The following is a 16405-nucleotide window of genomic DNA, read 5'->3' on the forward strand; positions in this document are numbered from 1 at the left end:
CCTGACCAAGATGCTTATGTCACATGAACAAAATGAGTAAGGAAATTTCCCACAAGATATTATTCAATAAAATGAAGCTTTACAAAATAGAACAAGTGTCATTTACATTTGAATCTAATAAGTGGACAAGATAAATGGAAAAATTAGAAATGGAACTTGTGTTTTAAGGTGAGCAGAAGCTTATTTCAGTCAGTAAGCAATGCCAATAGTTGGGATGATTAAATACTTAATGGCCTGAAATGCCTTCATATACTTTGGGAAACATGATGGAAAATAACAGTAAAACCACATACACCTCTCTCCCTTGGTCAACAATCCCTAACTATTCTTGCCAAAATGTAAAATCTTGGCTAAATTGGGTCTCATTCAAGTTTACAAGAAACCAAGCATTAATTTGTTATTGCAGCCGAATCCCAGGGGGTCATCACTCATGGAGAGTAATCCAAGCTAAGCACTTCCGACTAAGGAATTTGTTGTACACAGAACTTTCCTGTTCTTTACAGAAGGTACCAGTTGTTTAGGAAGAGTGCCACTTTGTAACAATGTCCTCTTCACAAGATCAATAGAGCATGAATTTGCTATACTTGTTGCCTGAAATTTTCTTTCAGTGTTTATACACTTGGTAAACAGGTAGTCAACACTTTACCATGCTCAACTATCAATATCAATTCTTCACTGGATTCCTAGTTTCCTGCCCAAGCCAACTGAGTTACTTCCTCCTTTGTATGGCAATAGCTACTTTTAGTAACCACCTTTCATGCCCCACTACAACATTACAACATTTACTCTACCCTTGTACTGTGAGATATTTAGGAATAGGATATCAGGGTGAAAAGGATGATGTTTTTCATATTTGTACCAACAGCACCTAGAAAAGGATGTCATAAAGAATTAAGTGCTCAATAACATCTCATTAAATAAAACAATGTTGAGTTTAAAGATTATAGAACAATATGCTTAACATAATTAACTTTCAGGGAAATGCAAATCAAAACCACAATGAAATATGATATCACACCTGTAAGGATGGCTAAAATAAAAAAGACAAGAAATAACAGTGTTGGTGAGGATGTGGAGGAAAAGGGAACTCTAATATTACTGTTAGTGGGATTATAAACTAGTACAGTCATTATGGAAAACAGTATGGATGTTCCTCAAAAAATTAAAAATAGAAATATCATACAATCTAATAATTCCACTATTGGGTACTTACCCAAAGAAAGTGAAAACACTAATATGAAAATACATATGCACTCCTATGTTGACTGCCCCATTATTTACAATAGCCAAGATATGGAAGCAACCTAAGTGCCCATCAAGAGACAAACTGATAAGGAAGATGTGGTATGGTATGAATGGAATATTACACATCATAAAAAAAAAGGATGAGATTATACCATTTGAGACAACATGGATGCACCTAAAGGGTATTATGCTAATTAAGTCAGATTAAGAAAGACAAATACCACATGATTTCTGCCATGTGGAATCTAAAAACAAAACAAAAAACAAACAAATAAACAAACACGGGGAAGAATCAGACCCAAAATACAGAGAGAAAACTGATGGTTGCCAGAGAAGTGGGTGTAAGTGGGCAAAATGGGTTAAGGGAAGTAGAACATACAGGATTCCAGCTATGGAATGACTAGGTCACAGGAATAAAACGCACAGAACAAGGAATATAGTTAATGATATTGTAATAGTGATGTATGACGACAGACGGTAGCTAGATGAGTGGTGAACATAGCATAATGTATACATTCAAATCATATTGGTGTACTCCAAAAACTAAAGTAACACTGTGTGTCAACTATACTCAGTAAAATTAACAATAAAAAATAAAGATTAGAGAACAGAAACTCCACTTAATCCCCAACTACTCATTATTATAAACTTAACCCAAAAAAATAAAATGAAAAAAAATGTGACATATGACTTATAATTTCATGAGCCATTCATTGAAAAATAGTAGTTATAAAGACCTGCCAGTTCTTTCACTGCTCGATCCATCTAAACTTAACCTGGTTTATACTACTAACAAGGTGACCACAATGAATTTCTCTATCAAAATTTAGTACACCACTTTTACATAGTATCTTATTTACACTTCTTTGTGCTTAACCCTTTGCTCAGTTATGACATACACATTACTATTAATAAACTATGTGATTAAGCTAAATTATATCCCCGAAACCAAAATAAAGGGAGCATGGCCTTTATCCTAAGAGGACAGTATGTTGATAATTCAATATGGCCTTAAAAAAATCAGTCAGGACTTAAGACTTTTCTATGAGAATGAGATAGTGCAGCAGCAGAAGAGATAAAGACATCACCTCTAAGACCATCTGGTGCAGATCTCACAGCTATACTATTGAAGCCGTACCAGAGCATCGAAACAAACAAAACAATAATTCTGTTCTGGCTACCACAGCTGCTGAAATAGAGGCAGCTGGTATTTCTATAACCAGTATGATAACACAGAGAGATCCATGCAAAAAGGTACTCCCTTACTGGTTACTCTCTTATTGAACTGACAAAGATTACTTTTCTCTTTCTATAACCCAGCCTGGGGACACTGTATTATAGTGTTCTATTTTGAATCCTTTTATGGTTCTATAACTTTATTCTGTAGCCATTTTGGCTAAGATTGGTGCATAGCTAATCTTAAAAGAATAATGTTGAATAGATTTAACTCTGCTGGGCCTCTATTTGCCCCCTAAATATCCAGGGAATTCTGTTAAATAATTCCCAAGGGACTACTTAGGCCAGATTTCTATTTTGGTTAGGAAAACACCTGGGCATAAGGTCTTCTAATCGTATGACACATATTATTGAGGTTATTCCAGTTCCTAAATTGGGTCCAAGAACTAGCAAAGATTAGATGGAGAAAATTATAACCTTTAATATGTGCCAGACACTCTTCAAAAGCGTTTACATATACTGACTCATTTAATTGCATGAGATAGGTACCATTATTACTCATTTTAGTTATTATCAATCTGAGAAATAGTTTAGATAACTGGCCCAAGTTCACATAGATAGTGACGGCTGGAACTGGGATTCTAATTTAGGCAGTCTGATGTGAGATGAATATAAGTCATTGTAGATAAATTCCAAAGTGAAATAAACAAAGTTGGTAATTTCCAAGCTCTAACAGAATTCTTGCCAGAGGAGAATTTGTGCCAGAGGAGGACTTAGTGCTGCCTCTCTGACAGAAAGAAGAGGTAGCATTCGTGTCATCCACTATTACGTTATAAAAACCTAGGAAGGGCAAAAATAAATGTGGGTTGCTAGTCAGACTTCCAGAAACATCTACCATTCAGAATACAAGTCCATTATTACATTATAAAAACCTAGGGAGGGCAAAAACAAATGTGAGTTGCTAGTCAGACTTCCAGAAACATCTACCATTCAGAATACAAGGCAAAAAGGACTTGTGAACCACCTAAGTCAGAATTAAAAGGACTTAATTCTGAAGTGTCTTTGGCTCTCTAGGCCATGCCCAGAGGATGTTTACTCCTAACTTATACATAGCTACAGTGGAATCAGTTATTTCAATTCTCAGATTTCAAGAGGTAAGGAGGAGGAACTTAAAGTCTTCTTGAGACAGGAAAATGGAGAACAACAGTGGTAGGTGACAATGTGCCAGCAAGAAAAGAGAAAGAGAAACATCACATAGAACAGTAAGTGTGGTCACAAAGATAAACTAACCTATTTCAACTATCATCCCCAAAATGCCAGATTACGAAGGCATAATTTTAAAAATCAAGAAAAGAAGTAATATATCCACATATTTAGATGTTAGTCATTAGATGCAGAGAGAGAGAAACATTTTTGCTGATCCTCCTAAATTTTGCTATAAAACACTACTTTGTGAAAGACAAAAGTGGTCATATTTTGCTGAATACAGTAGTAGACCAAAGCTTGATTAAAAAATCAAATCATACAAATCATACATACATTCACATTGAACAGACTTGAGCCTTATAAATGGTTATTTACTGTGGATTTTGGAAGAAGTTTTACAAAATAGAATATAATCTTGATTGCCTGAATTGGATCACAACCCAGATAAGTGTAGTGTCATGAGTTCTTCAGCACTGAGCACATATCTGTTACCAACCTCTCAGCTGGGATTTCTGCTCTAGCCTACATGAACATGTGTGCATTTGGAATCTAATTCTAGTAGGTGAGGGTGCCTTAATAAATTAAGACCTGTCCTGGGAAAGCCTACTATTGTGTCGATTTTGTTACATAAAGGAATAAATGTGGTTTTAGGAGATGTTTCCTTTCAAATACAGATAGAATTAAGTATTTTTCTTACTATGATGTGTATATTGATATTCCTTCCCCATATTAATTAAATAAAAAAGGAAAAAGAAAGGAAGAAAAAGAATCAGAGCATAATTTGTAAAAAATAAATGTACTGAAATAGAAAAATTTGATTTCAAGTGTTGTGTGTGATTAGGAACCATTTGGACTGAATTGCAAAGCCATGCACTTTGTGGTTTACACTGGAGAGAATGACAATTTTAAACTATAGACCTTGTAGTAGGTGTCACTGCAGTATCATGTTGACATTCTGTAAATAGTAGCTGCTGCTTAACACTGTCATTACAGATCTAATTCCAACAAGAGTCAATTCAAGTCTAACCATTTAACTAGCTACACTTCTTATCTTGGGATTTCAGACTTTCAGAGAATATTTAAATATATTGCTGCCATGTTCTAGGACAATGCTGCTACATGATAAGGGAGGTATTTATTTTTTGAATAAGAAATAATGTAATATAGCATGTGTAGAAGAACTAAATAAGCTGCAAAAAAATGGAATACTGCTTAAGGAAAGATTAAAAGCCAATAAAACCTTTTTAATATGATTTTAATATGAGAGATAAAACATTGACTGAATCACCTCTGAATTCAATTCCTCTCTACACATAAGAAATGTATGTATAAAATGTCCTGCCAATATTTTATTTCTCAAAGCCACTGGAAATATAGATTTTACATTTTACTTCTGATATTTTCTCTATAGATTTCAGTAAATCTACATGTTCCCATTTTAGTATGAGCTGCAGAAATATCTTTACGGAGGATGTGAAGACCATTTGTTTTAAGTGTCAAATTATTTTTTTGTTTTTCTTCAAGTTCTTAATTTGACTATTTAACTCTTCAGCAACTTGAGAAATTAATCCATGGGGCGCCTGGGTGGCTCAGTCGGTTAAGCGTCCGACTTCAGCTCAGGTCACGATCTCGCGGTCCGTGAGTTCGAGCCCCACATCGGGCTCTGGGTTGATGGCTCAGAGCCTGGAGCCTGCTTCCGTTTCTGTGTCTCCCTCTCTCTCTCTGCCCCTCCCCCGTTCATGCTCTATCTCTCTCTGTCTCAAAAATGAATAAACGTTAAAAAAAATTAAAAAGAGAATTAAATCCATTTTATACTGAATGTGGATCTGCGTACATATAATAATGCTTTTTAAACCTATATTCATATTTAACACCTAGCTTAAACACACAAAATGATATTTAGCATGCAGACCACTGCATATTCAGAGAATTTTCAGATTCTTTGAAATGTAGTATCATATTTTTTGTATAGCCCATAATGTCATAATACTTTATGATATCATATCAAATTGCTTTTTACTTATGGTTCTAAAATGAAAAAGACATGAAAATTACAATTTTTTATCAGATTGAGCTAAATTTAAAGTTGAAAGACAACATGCAACAAGGCAGGACTTGAGTTATTACATACTTCTGATCCACATCAAGAGAATTAGAAAGATATAAAAATAGGGGTTTATCCTCCTATTCCCCTTTTTGTTTCCTTTAAGCAAGTGCCTTAGTAGATTTAATCCTGGAGAAATTTAACAAGAAACCCATATTACACTGCCTATTTTCCCAAAAGGTTTGTTCATCTATTTCCTGTTGTCCCTAATTTGTTTTCTCTTCACTTTGGAAATATATTTGGAACTAAAGCCTTTTCAGTAAAACAAAGCAAACTATGGTTTCTGGATTTTGCTTTCCCTTGCTGACTTAAAATCCTCCCTCTTGCTTGGTTGAGTACAATGTTGCATTGCCAAACCAAAGTAACAACTTAAAAAGAGTAGCTTCATAAAAGTGACACATCTTTTTATGCTAAAACTATATACCTGGATTCTTGATAATATTCATTCTTATCAAATCGGGATACAAGGTGCCATTAATAAAATAAGAGGCCACGGCTATCATCAATGAATTCCTATTACACAATGTGTCTATCAGAAAATAAAACTGCTGACTTTACTGCACATTCACTAGGTAGTATGTGATTGAAAGTTGCCATCAATAAAATGCTCAAGTAGTTCAATAAGCAACTAAAGCAGAGTGACTCAAAGCAGCTGACAGAAAGAAATGCTGTTCAAAACAAAAACTAAAGCATATTATTAAACAATTGGACATGCCTATTTTCCATGGGAATAGAACAGTAGCAAGTAAATCAACAGGAGTATGTTGCTATAGGGGAAAAAAATGTTTCTTAAAACAGACTTTGCAGAAAATGGAAATTGAGGGAATAGCTGAAATCTTTGTGAGGCTTTGGAAATAACTGCCACAATAGCAAACCAAAAGTGCATGTGATGTCTGGACTTACAATCAAAAGATTGATGTTAATGCATTTCTGATACTCAGCTTGTCTGTTATTTCCCATTTACCAATCTCTCAGCTTCCAGTCCCTATAACAATATACTACATACCCTATGTATCAACTACTACAGGATCTGTCTCTCCCTGATTTTAATTAAAAGTCTGCATGAACCAATATGAATCTTTTAAATTATGGCTACTGTGGCTCGCATGACTCTATGATAGTAACAGTGACCACAAGGCTACAACTTAGCCCACCACGGCGACTTAAATCCTATGAGTAATGTGGCTAATCTCATTTAATCTTTCCAGTATGTATGATGAGGTAAAAACAAACTTGATACTTTGAAATGCCTTAGAGCTTGAGGGAGAACAGTAGCCAGGGATGCATCCTCTCTTCAAGGACATTAAAGCCTTCCTGCCGCTGAATTCTTCAAATTTTGTATAAGAAATAATGAAAGTACAATATTTGCAAAGATTCTCTAGAATCGGTGCATTCGGTTCATAGATTATTTAGTAGCTTCACTTTTTTCCTGGATAGTAATGTAAGTCCCATGTATAAAAGGACAACAAGCCCAATGAGGTATTAATATTCCTAAACTGTGTGAGCCTGAACCTTTCTTGATGGACTTTGGGGCTCAAGAGTACCTGTGTATGTATAGGTTTCATCCACTTCTTTGCAACCAGCCACCTCATTCATGTAGGTTTTTATTGTTGTTGATGTTACCTTGCTAAATAAAAATGAAATTTTAGAGTGAATGTTGTCTTTTCATCAATCTGAAACCAACCTCAGAGAAAATTATCAATATGACTTGACAGAAAAGCAAGTTCAAAGAGTTGACAGAATTGGTCATAGCACCAATGGAGTGGGGAGAACCAGGATCCATACCCAGGTATTCTCACTGATGCTTCTTTACAAAAGAGTGGCTTAAAGCTGTATATGCAGCAGCATTAACAATTGTCATTAAGACTAGTATCCTATATGGAAGGAGGCTGCATGTGGAATTAGATCACTGGGTAATTAAACATACTGGTTTGCCTGGGATTAAAGGGTTTTCCAGAATTGGGACTTTCACTGAGTCTAGGACAAACTGGGATCATCGGTAACCTTAAAGATGATCATTTGCTATAATCAATTCTAGGATTAGGGTGAATAAATAATGGGATTAGGTACATGAACTAACGGATATTATTTTACCTTCATCTTGACAGCCAATAATATGCAAATTCAAATTTTTCGACAAATGATCGTGAGTTATTCTGTATCACAAGTTATGAATGGCAAATTCAAAAACCATGAAAGAAGTCAAAATGCATTTCTACCAATTTAATTAGTATCTATAATAGCATAATTTCGAGCAGTTTCACTAGAACAATAGAATCTTGAAAAGTACTAAGCTGTAGCCTATAAATCCATAATCTAGAAGCAATTTAAAATTTAAAAAATGAATTATTCTCAGGGATATAAAAATCCTTATTTTATTTTGGCTTATCTTCACTCAACTTTTTGAAAGAAATATTATAAAATACATGGTTTGAACTTTCTATTCTCATGAGTAATTTTTAAATTATTCAATTTAATTATAGTCTAACAGCATATGAAGAATAGTAACTACTTAAAATTAGAAAAATCTTACCAATGAATTATTCTAGATGTTTGCTAAATCACAAACTATTTGATATGCTCCAAACTATTTGTGGTGATTTGTGAGACAGAATGGCAATAGTTTACAGCCTTGTCAATGAATGATAAGTGTTTCATTTGACTAATAGTGTTTTTTTAATGTTTATTTATTTTTGAGAGAGAGAGAGAGAGAGAGAGAGAGAGAGAGAGAGCAAGCGAGCATGAGTGGGGTAGAGGCAGGGAGAGAGGGAGAGAGAGAATCCCAAGCAGGCTCTATGCTGACAGCAGGGTTCGAACCCACGAACTGCAAGATCATGACCTGAACTGAAATGAAGAGTTGGATGCTTAACCAACTGAGCCATGCAGGCACCCCTCACTAACAGTGTTTTTAAATCTTGTTCCATGTTTAGATATCTGCTGTGTCTGGATTCTGATACCTTCTGGGAGAGCTGATGGCTTCTGAGGAATATTTTATATAAGAATTCATAATCCAAGAATAACTTTGGATATAACAAACTTGAAAAATGCACTGCTAGGACAACAAAATGCACAGGTGTAGGGAGATCTCAGCAACATGCAAACTTCTTGTTACTATAGTAATAGGATTTTGGGAAATCTGGGTCACCTTGTTGCTCTGGAAACAGTCTCAGGAAGACCAAAGTTGAAACCCCATAATGACACTGCTTCTATCTCCAGATTCACTGCTTACTCATCACCTGTATTTTCACATTTCTGAAGAGACATTAGTGAGAATAGGTCATATATAAGTTTGATTACCTTAGGAAAAGATAAGCACTCATATTAAGAATCTGCTGCATATCAACACGATTGAAAGCTTTTTCAATTTACCTTACATACCATTATTAATTGAGCAAAATAATACTTTGATTTCTGTTAAACATTTTTGTCAATAATACTTTATATAGTATGCCAGAAAATGTACTCATTTCTATAGATTTTTCTGAGAAATTATTATTTAATTCACCCACTGATAAAAGTAATTCACAAAACGATTATGAACTTTTTTCAAGATTAGTCATCAGTGGTTGAAGCTGTAAACCATATCCTAGCAAAAACCCTAAGATTCTTATCACCATCTCATCATTATTACTAATGGTGTCATTTTATTCCTTCTTTCTATTATCTAGGTTCACAACCCAATTATAGCTATTATATATTATATTTGTTATATGCCAGATATTTTTTTAAGTTTTTCATTTAATAGCATTTAGAGCCTACAAAACTAAATAACGTGGAACTTTGTATTATCCCCATTTTATGTGGGGGAAAAATAAGTTTAAAGAAACTAAGTAACATCTACAAGTTCAGAAAACCAGAATTTGAATCTAAGATTTTTGAATTTCCAAATTCATGCAAAAGAGTTATAGGAAACATCTCATTCTCTAATGATAGCATATCAACATTATGTGTGTTCTGTTGGTGGATTTAGTAGTAAATACCGGTTTTAGAAAATGTGAATTATCTATGATAAAAAATATCCATTAAGGCACTCATGTTCCCAATATTTCAGTGTGTGAAATAGTGATTTTCGGCTTTTTTCTGTGTTTTTTTTTCCTTCTGTTTTATTTTCTGTTGCACATACTAACTTCACCAAAAAGGAAATCAGAAAAATAATGTATGGGTTCTGTGTATGTTATCTGTGATCTTATTTCAATATTTTGATCATGCTCTTAAAATTTCATGCTAATACTATTACAAAAGTGATTTCTGCCCTCACTAGATTTTCATTCACCTTTCACAGTTGCTTGTAATCTCCAAACCTAAAATTACAGGGCCACAAACACTCTCACTAGAGTTGAAATACTTTGTGATACTAATGAAGAAAGGTTTTTTTTTTCTTTAAATGTTAGATTCATTTTCTTACATGGATTTTACATATATTATAAACTTATATCTGAAATTTTAAAAGAAAAGGAATCCTAAATGCAAAAGCTACCTTTCAGTCATTTCAAAGTGTTATGGACTGAAATGTGTGCCCCTAAATTCAATGTGTTCAAGCCCTAACCCCTGGTGTGACTGTATTGGAGATAGGGCCTTTAGGACATAATTAAGGTTAAATGAGGTCACAAAGGTGGGACTGTAATCTGCTGTGTCTTTATGAGAGGAGGAAGAGACACAAGAGCTCTAGCTCATTCATGCCCTCCCTCTGTGAACCACAGAGGAAAGACCACAGCTGGGAAGGCAGCTATCTACAAGCCAAGAAAGAGAGGCATCACCAAAACTCAACTTGAACAGCATCTTAATCTTAGCCTTCCAGCCTCTAGACTGTGAAAACATAAGTTTCTGTTGTTAGGCCACCCATCTATGGCATTCTGTTATGGCAGCCCAAGAAAACTAGTACAAGGAAGTCATTGTATTTGCACTATGTACTTCTCACAAATGTAGTTTTTTTTTTAAAGAGTTATTATTGTTGGTGAAATGCCATATTTTTTTTTATTTTTTTCAGGTTTATTTATTTCTGAGTGAAAATCAGATTGTGCGCAGGGGAGGAGCAGAGAGAGGGAGACAAAGAATCTGAAGTAGGCTCCAGGCACAGAGCTGTCAGCACAGAGCCCAACGTGGGGCTCAAACCCACCAACTGTGAGATCATGACCTGAGCTGAAGATGGACGCTTCACTGACTGAGCCACCCAGGTGCCCTTGAAACACCATATTTAAGTCCTAATAAATGATACTACTGATTGTATAGATGCAGGAGAGACCACCAAAAGGCAAGACACTCAAATATCCATATAGCTAAGAAAAATGCCTGAGGTCAGCACCCACATGTACAGCAAAATGTCTACTGCCCCTTTCTTTGCATTTAAATGGGCTATCTATGAAAAAGGGCATACCATTTTACAAGAGGAAGTGTTTATGTATTTTTATTTCATATCTACAGCTATTCCTATACTACTCCTATAACTAAAATATTATTTTATTTCTCATAACACCTATTAAATTCCCATAAACATAAAACTACCATAAATCACAATGTCCAAAAAATCTTACATTGAAGTTTATTGTAATTGCTGGGAATTTATATTATAGCTACCAGGTGGGTTATCTAACAGAATAGGCAACAGTTACCTAGCATAAAAAACAGAGATTTCTCCTAACCTCTCTTATTAACACAGATTAAAGGGGGGGAGGGGGGAAGAAGAGAAAGAAGATGAAAAAGAGATAGAAGGGAGAGAGAGAGGAAGAGGAGAAAGGGGTATAGGTTTGCCCTATTTATTTAGCCAGCAATAACTTTTATGATGAATTGGTTCCTAAATGTGATGCACATTTCAGGAAGACATCTTAATTAGATAATTTTTATAAATGCTAAATGTGAGCAGACTAAATCAAAAGACTATATAATTAAGTAAAATTAGCCCCACCTGTCCCATTTCTTTACAGACTACATCATAACCTCTCAAGCAGGTACAAAATATGTTTTTCATCCTAATATAAGTAACCTACTTAATTCTTACTTGCCTTTCAAATCATGACACATCAATATATAAGTGCTAGAAATAAATTAAAATAAATTAAATTTGCTTTATCATAATTCCTATGTGCCCTCATGTTAGAAGTATAAATTATCTGAGAAATTTTAGTATTTAATATTCAAAGTTAACATAATTATGATAATTTAAAATATATACCTATATTTATTAATATTCTAAATTTACAAATTTTAACAGGTTTGTTTTAATGAACTAAGAAAAATACAGCTACATTGGGAATTTACCAATCAAGAGCTAATCTTTGTCTTCCAAACAGGAGTAGGAAACAACTTTGGTCTCTGCTACAACATTATGACAAGAAATTAATACACCTAAAATCTTCATATTTTATAAAATTCTACAAACTGTCATGATAAGTCCTAAGACAGCTAGATCAGGTATGATAAATAATGACATTTCTATGATAGGAGATTTTCCATAGCATGCCAAGTAACCAACAGGGGCCAACAAATGATTGGACACTCCTCCATGGTCCAATGATATTCAATTATAAGCTCTACTATATGCCAATTCATAGCAGAAAATTTAAGGAAATATGTTGTTGGTAAATCTACATATGATGCTGCCTTTTAAAATGACACCTAAACATGGCTTTTCTAAGCAGTTCTATAAAAAAACAGACTCTTATTAACAAAAGTTCCTATTCACAAAATAGACTGGTTCATGGAAAACACTCTAATAATACAGACAGTTTTTGTTTTCCAAAGCAATCATTTATACTTGGTTAAAGTGTATACATTGCAGGAAGTGTAATTCAGCAGGTATAGGAAGGGCCCAGAGAACTATACTCCATGATGCAATTGTTCTGCTGCAAAAACTTTTTGAAAACGTTATTCACAGAGGACTGTCTCCATCTTCATAGGCTATGTCATTTGGGCATTGTGCAAAGCATATCAATACCCTGATTACAATTAAAAAGTTTCCCTGAGATGTTAGAATAAAATTATACCAAAAATACATTTAATAGTCAATTATTTGATCTCCATTACAAAAATTATTTCCAAAGTTATCCTTTCGTCAACAAATTAATTAACAAACAAGAGCAATCACAGATATTACAATATTTGTAATAGAATATTCTCCCCCTCAATACTTTAAATATTTTCCTTGACATTTTGCAAACCAAGAGTTAAAAATTTGGGAACTTTATGTCATTTAAAGATTCACAAGAGTGAAACGATAAAGAGCACCTGTCTCTCACATCGATTACGGCCATGGTGACTCCTGATCTTCCAGTGTTAGCAATGAAATAGCCTGTATGCACTTGTCAGTTTATTGACCTGTTTGCATGAAGATGCTGAAAGCTTAATTTATTCCTGGTGTAATTTGAGAGCCACCTCAAGATTCCACCTATTTGAAATGCACCAACTCTTTCAACTTAAGAGTACAACCAGATGGTGAAAATGCAGAAGAAACCTGGATTGAATATGTAAAGCACCAGGCTGCAGGATGTGCCCAATTATAGTTAGTGAAGTGTCAAACAAGGCACTAACTTGTATTTTTAAACCCAATTATTTACCATAACTCTGATGCTCATTTTTCAGTGAACATCAATTTAAGATTTTTGTGAGATAATTTATAAAAGAGAAAAATAGGTTATTTTGTTAGCTCAGTCTACATATGCAACACTGCAGTCTGAAAAATAAACAATGGAACAGAAAACTGAACAGTTAAACAAAACATCTATATTACAGAGTTCCTGTGCTCTCTGTAAGACAGGGAGTCAAATCTTTGTTTTCTCAGCTGCAAATGTTAAAAATCACCTCAGAAATAAAGTCACCCAACTGCTTTCTAAGACCTCAGGCAGGGAAAGTCTATCTTCTCCATTCAGCTTTAGGATAATACGTGCTTTTTTTTTTTTCCTAATAAAACTCCGGTTGAAATTTAAGTTCATTTTCTCTAGCTCTACAAAAAATTTTGAATAGCTAGTCAGTCTCCTATTTAAAACAACTCCTCAAACATTGGGATAGATTTTGTCCCCTGTTGTTAGTAGCCATAGAACATTGAGAAATAATAAAGTATACATTCCTGAAGCAGAAAAAAAAATGTTAACTATAATTTTGTTGTACCTCTTAGACTTCAAAGAATTTTTGTTTATGTTGATTTAGTTCATTCTCAAAACAACCCAATGAGGATACTTTAATCACTATGGGATAGTATGTTATGTATCAAATGATAAAGACGTGATAAAAAGAAAACAAAACATCTAGCTGCTTACATCCCAGTAGTTATAAAGATAAACTGAGACAATAAACAAGAAATACTTTTAAAAGTAATAAAACATTGTCAAGGGCAAAGCTGTGACATATGTAATAATATCTACTACTTTGTCCTTATTATGTTGCAATGTTTCCTCATCCCATAGAACCTACTTACATTTTATTTCTAATTTTTCTCTCTGGATCATGTGTATTTTAAAAATAAATTAAAGAAACTAAGAAAAACAAAATCAGTTATAATAATTCACAAAGTATTTCATGATAAGAACCATAGCATCATCACACCCAGTTCTTACATGTTAATCTCTGATAATTATTTCTCAATATCATATTTCTTCTTTTTTAAGTGAACTGAGATTAACTTCTATAAGTCTTAGGTCTCCTAAAATTTTATATTTCTATTTTTTTTATTCAACGTAGTTTCCCTCAAGTCTTTCTCATCCTTCTTGATAAAGTTTATTTTCATCTCCCACTTTCTTCTTCTACCTTCCACAAATGACTTTTACCTGCTGCTTAAGAAATCATTTCTCCAGTTTAAGGCAATTTACATCTTATCCAATATTCCTGTGCCTATCATTGCTGACCCATAATAGGAACCCAATACACTTCTGACAAATAAATGAATGAATACTTTTTTTTTACTTTTTTTTTTCAACGTTTATTTATTTTTGGGACAGAGAGAGACAGAGCATGAACGGGGGAGGGGCAGAGAGAGAGGGAGACACAGAATCGGAAACAGGCTCCAGGCTCTGAGCCATCAGCCCAGAGCCTGACGCGGGGCTCGAACTCCCGGACCGCGAGATCGTGACCTGGCTGAGGTCGGACGCTTAACCGACTGCGCCACCCAGGCGCCCCATGAATACATTTTTAAAATGACCTTTCAAAATTTTAACAACTCAATGGAACATATGTTGATGGGTCAATGTTTGAGCACATGTTGTTTCCACCTTCCAATAAAGTCCCAGGTTTAATCTTCTTACCAAATGAGCTGGATGGGGATGCTGACTAGTTCTTTGTTGAAAAAAACTGACAAAGTGTTCCAAGTGCTTTATGTATATTAACTCATGAATTCTTCTCTACAACGTTAAGAATTTATGAGGAAACTGAGGCAAAGAAATGTGAAGTGATTTGCTCAGCAAAATCCAAGTGCTAATAAGTGGCAGAATCAAAACCTATACCCATGCACACCCAACACACACCTTTCCAGGTTTCTGTTAATGAGAAAAGTCCTTTTAAAACTCCATATTTTAATAGCATTATTTAAAAGTAATAATTTATATTAATTGCCACTGCAAGTTTCTCAACACCAGTTCAAATTCTATTTGATTGGGGTGACTGGACACAATCATAGAAAAGACAGTCCATTCCCATGCTCTCTCTTTGCTCTTTCATTTAGCAATTCCGTTGTAATATGTTTGCAGTTATTCTGAGGTCTATAGTACTAAACACAGGCTGACTTAAGTTGCAATCTTGCTAATGTTTTGACATTTCCTACAAAAATGCTTTCCAGAAAACACCTACCTGAAATTACCAATTAACTATCTTGACTTGAAACAGAGTAAGAGAGGGATTCTGTTACTTAGCTTTGGAATTACAAAACACTTTTAGCAATTTAGACCATAAATTTTTATATGAAGAATCTAATATTTCTCAGAATGTTTTGAACAGGACATGGGCATGCTTGTGACATTTATGAATACAATATCTTAAGGAAGCACAATTTTGTATGCAATATAAACAAACCTAACATGGGAACATATTGCATTGTAAAGTGTGCATTTACTAAAAGCTTTCCAGATATCACAGACTTTTCTGGGGGGAAAATAAAGATGCCTTGTACCTACTTATACTAAAGAAATAATTTGGTCTACAAGAAAGTTAGAGCCTTTTTAAACATTAACAATGGATAAAAGACATAAGACGCTGAGAGATAGCTCCATACCTGTTTTGTTGGAAAGTCTAAATGACACCATCTTATCAGGAATATTACATACATTCCTCACTGAAGCAATGCAGCTATAATTAGCATAGTCCTGAGGTCGAAGATTCTTTAGTTTTAAGATCTTGGTTTCACCCTGAAAACGTAGAAAAGGTCATAGAAAAAGTCAACAGTAACCAAAATGAATGAATGATGAATCATGGCATTATAGTGTATTAAATCATATTATTATAAAAATCTAGCAGATTGTCTTATTTTGAAGGAAAATGTCTTTAAATAAAACAAAAACAAAAACAAACAAACAACAAAAACACCACATGCATTTAAAAATAATACCGCAATGTGCCTGGAGATAAAAACTAACAGACTACAATGAAAACTCAACATTTTCTTTGCAAATTAGCTTCATAAGGGGAGAAATCTATTTCTGGTGGTGGTTATGCCAATTATTATGCAAAGATCAGAACAGTGTACTTAATAATGGA

The 16405-nt window shown here is 34.2% G+C and overlaps 1 protein-coding gene across 1 annotated transcript in view; it reads right to left on the minus strand.

The window, feature by feature from the left end:
* The window catches only part of MDGA2 (MAM domain containing glycosylphosphatidylinositol anchor 2), an 858520-nt gene that overhangs the window by 271864 nt on the left and 570251 nt on the right, over window positions 1-16405 (minus strand). The window contains exon 5 of the mRNA XM_043556078.1: window positions 15924-16056. Coding sequence (XP_043412013.1) covers window positions 15924-16056 — 133 coding nt within the window. The remainder of the gene's footprint in view (window positions 1-15923; window positions 16057-16405) is intronic.

Source organism: Prionailurus bengalensis, chromosome B3 (genome assembly GCF_016509475.1).
Source record: "Prionailurus bengalensis isolate Pbe53 chromosome B3, Fcat_Pben_1.1_paternal_pri, whole genome shotgun sequence".
Taxonomy (NCBI): Eukaryota; Metazoa; Chordata; class Mammalia; order Carnivora; family Felidae; genus Prionailurus; species Prionailurus bengalensis.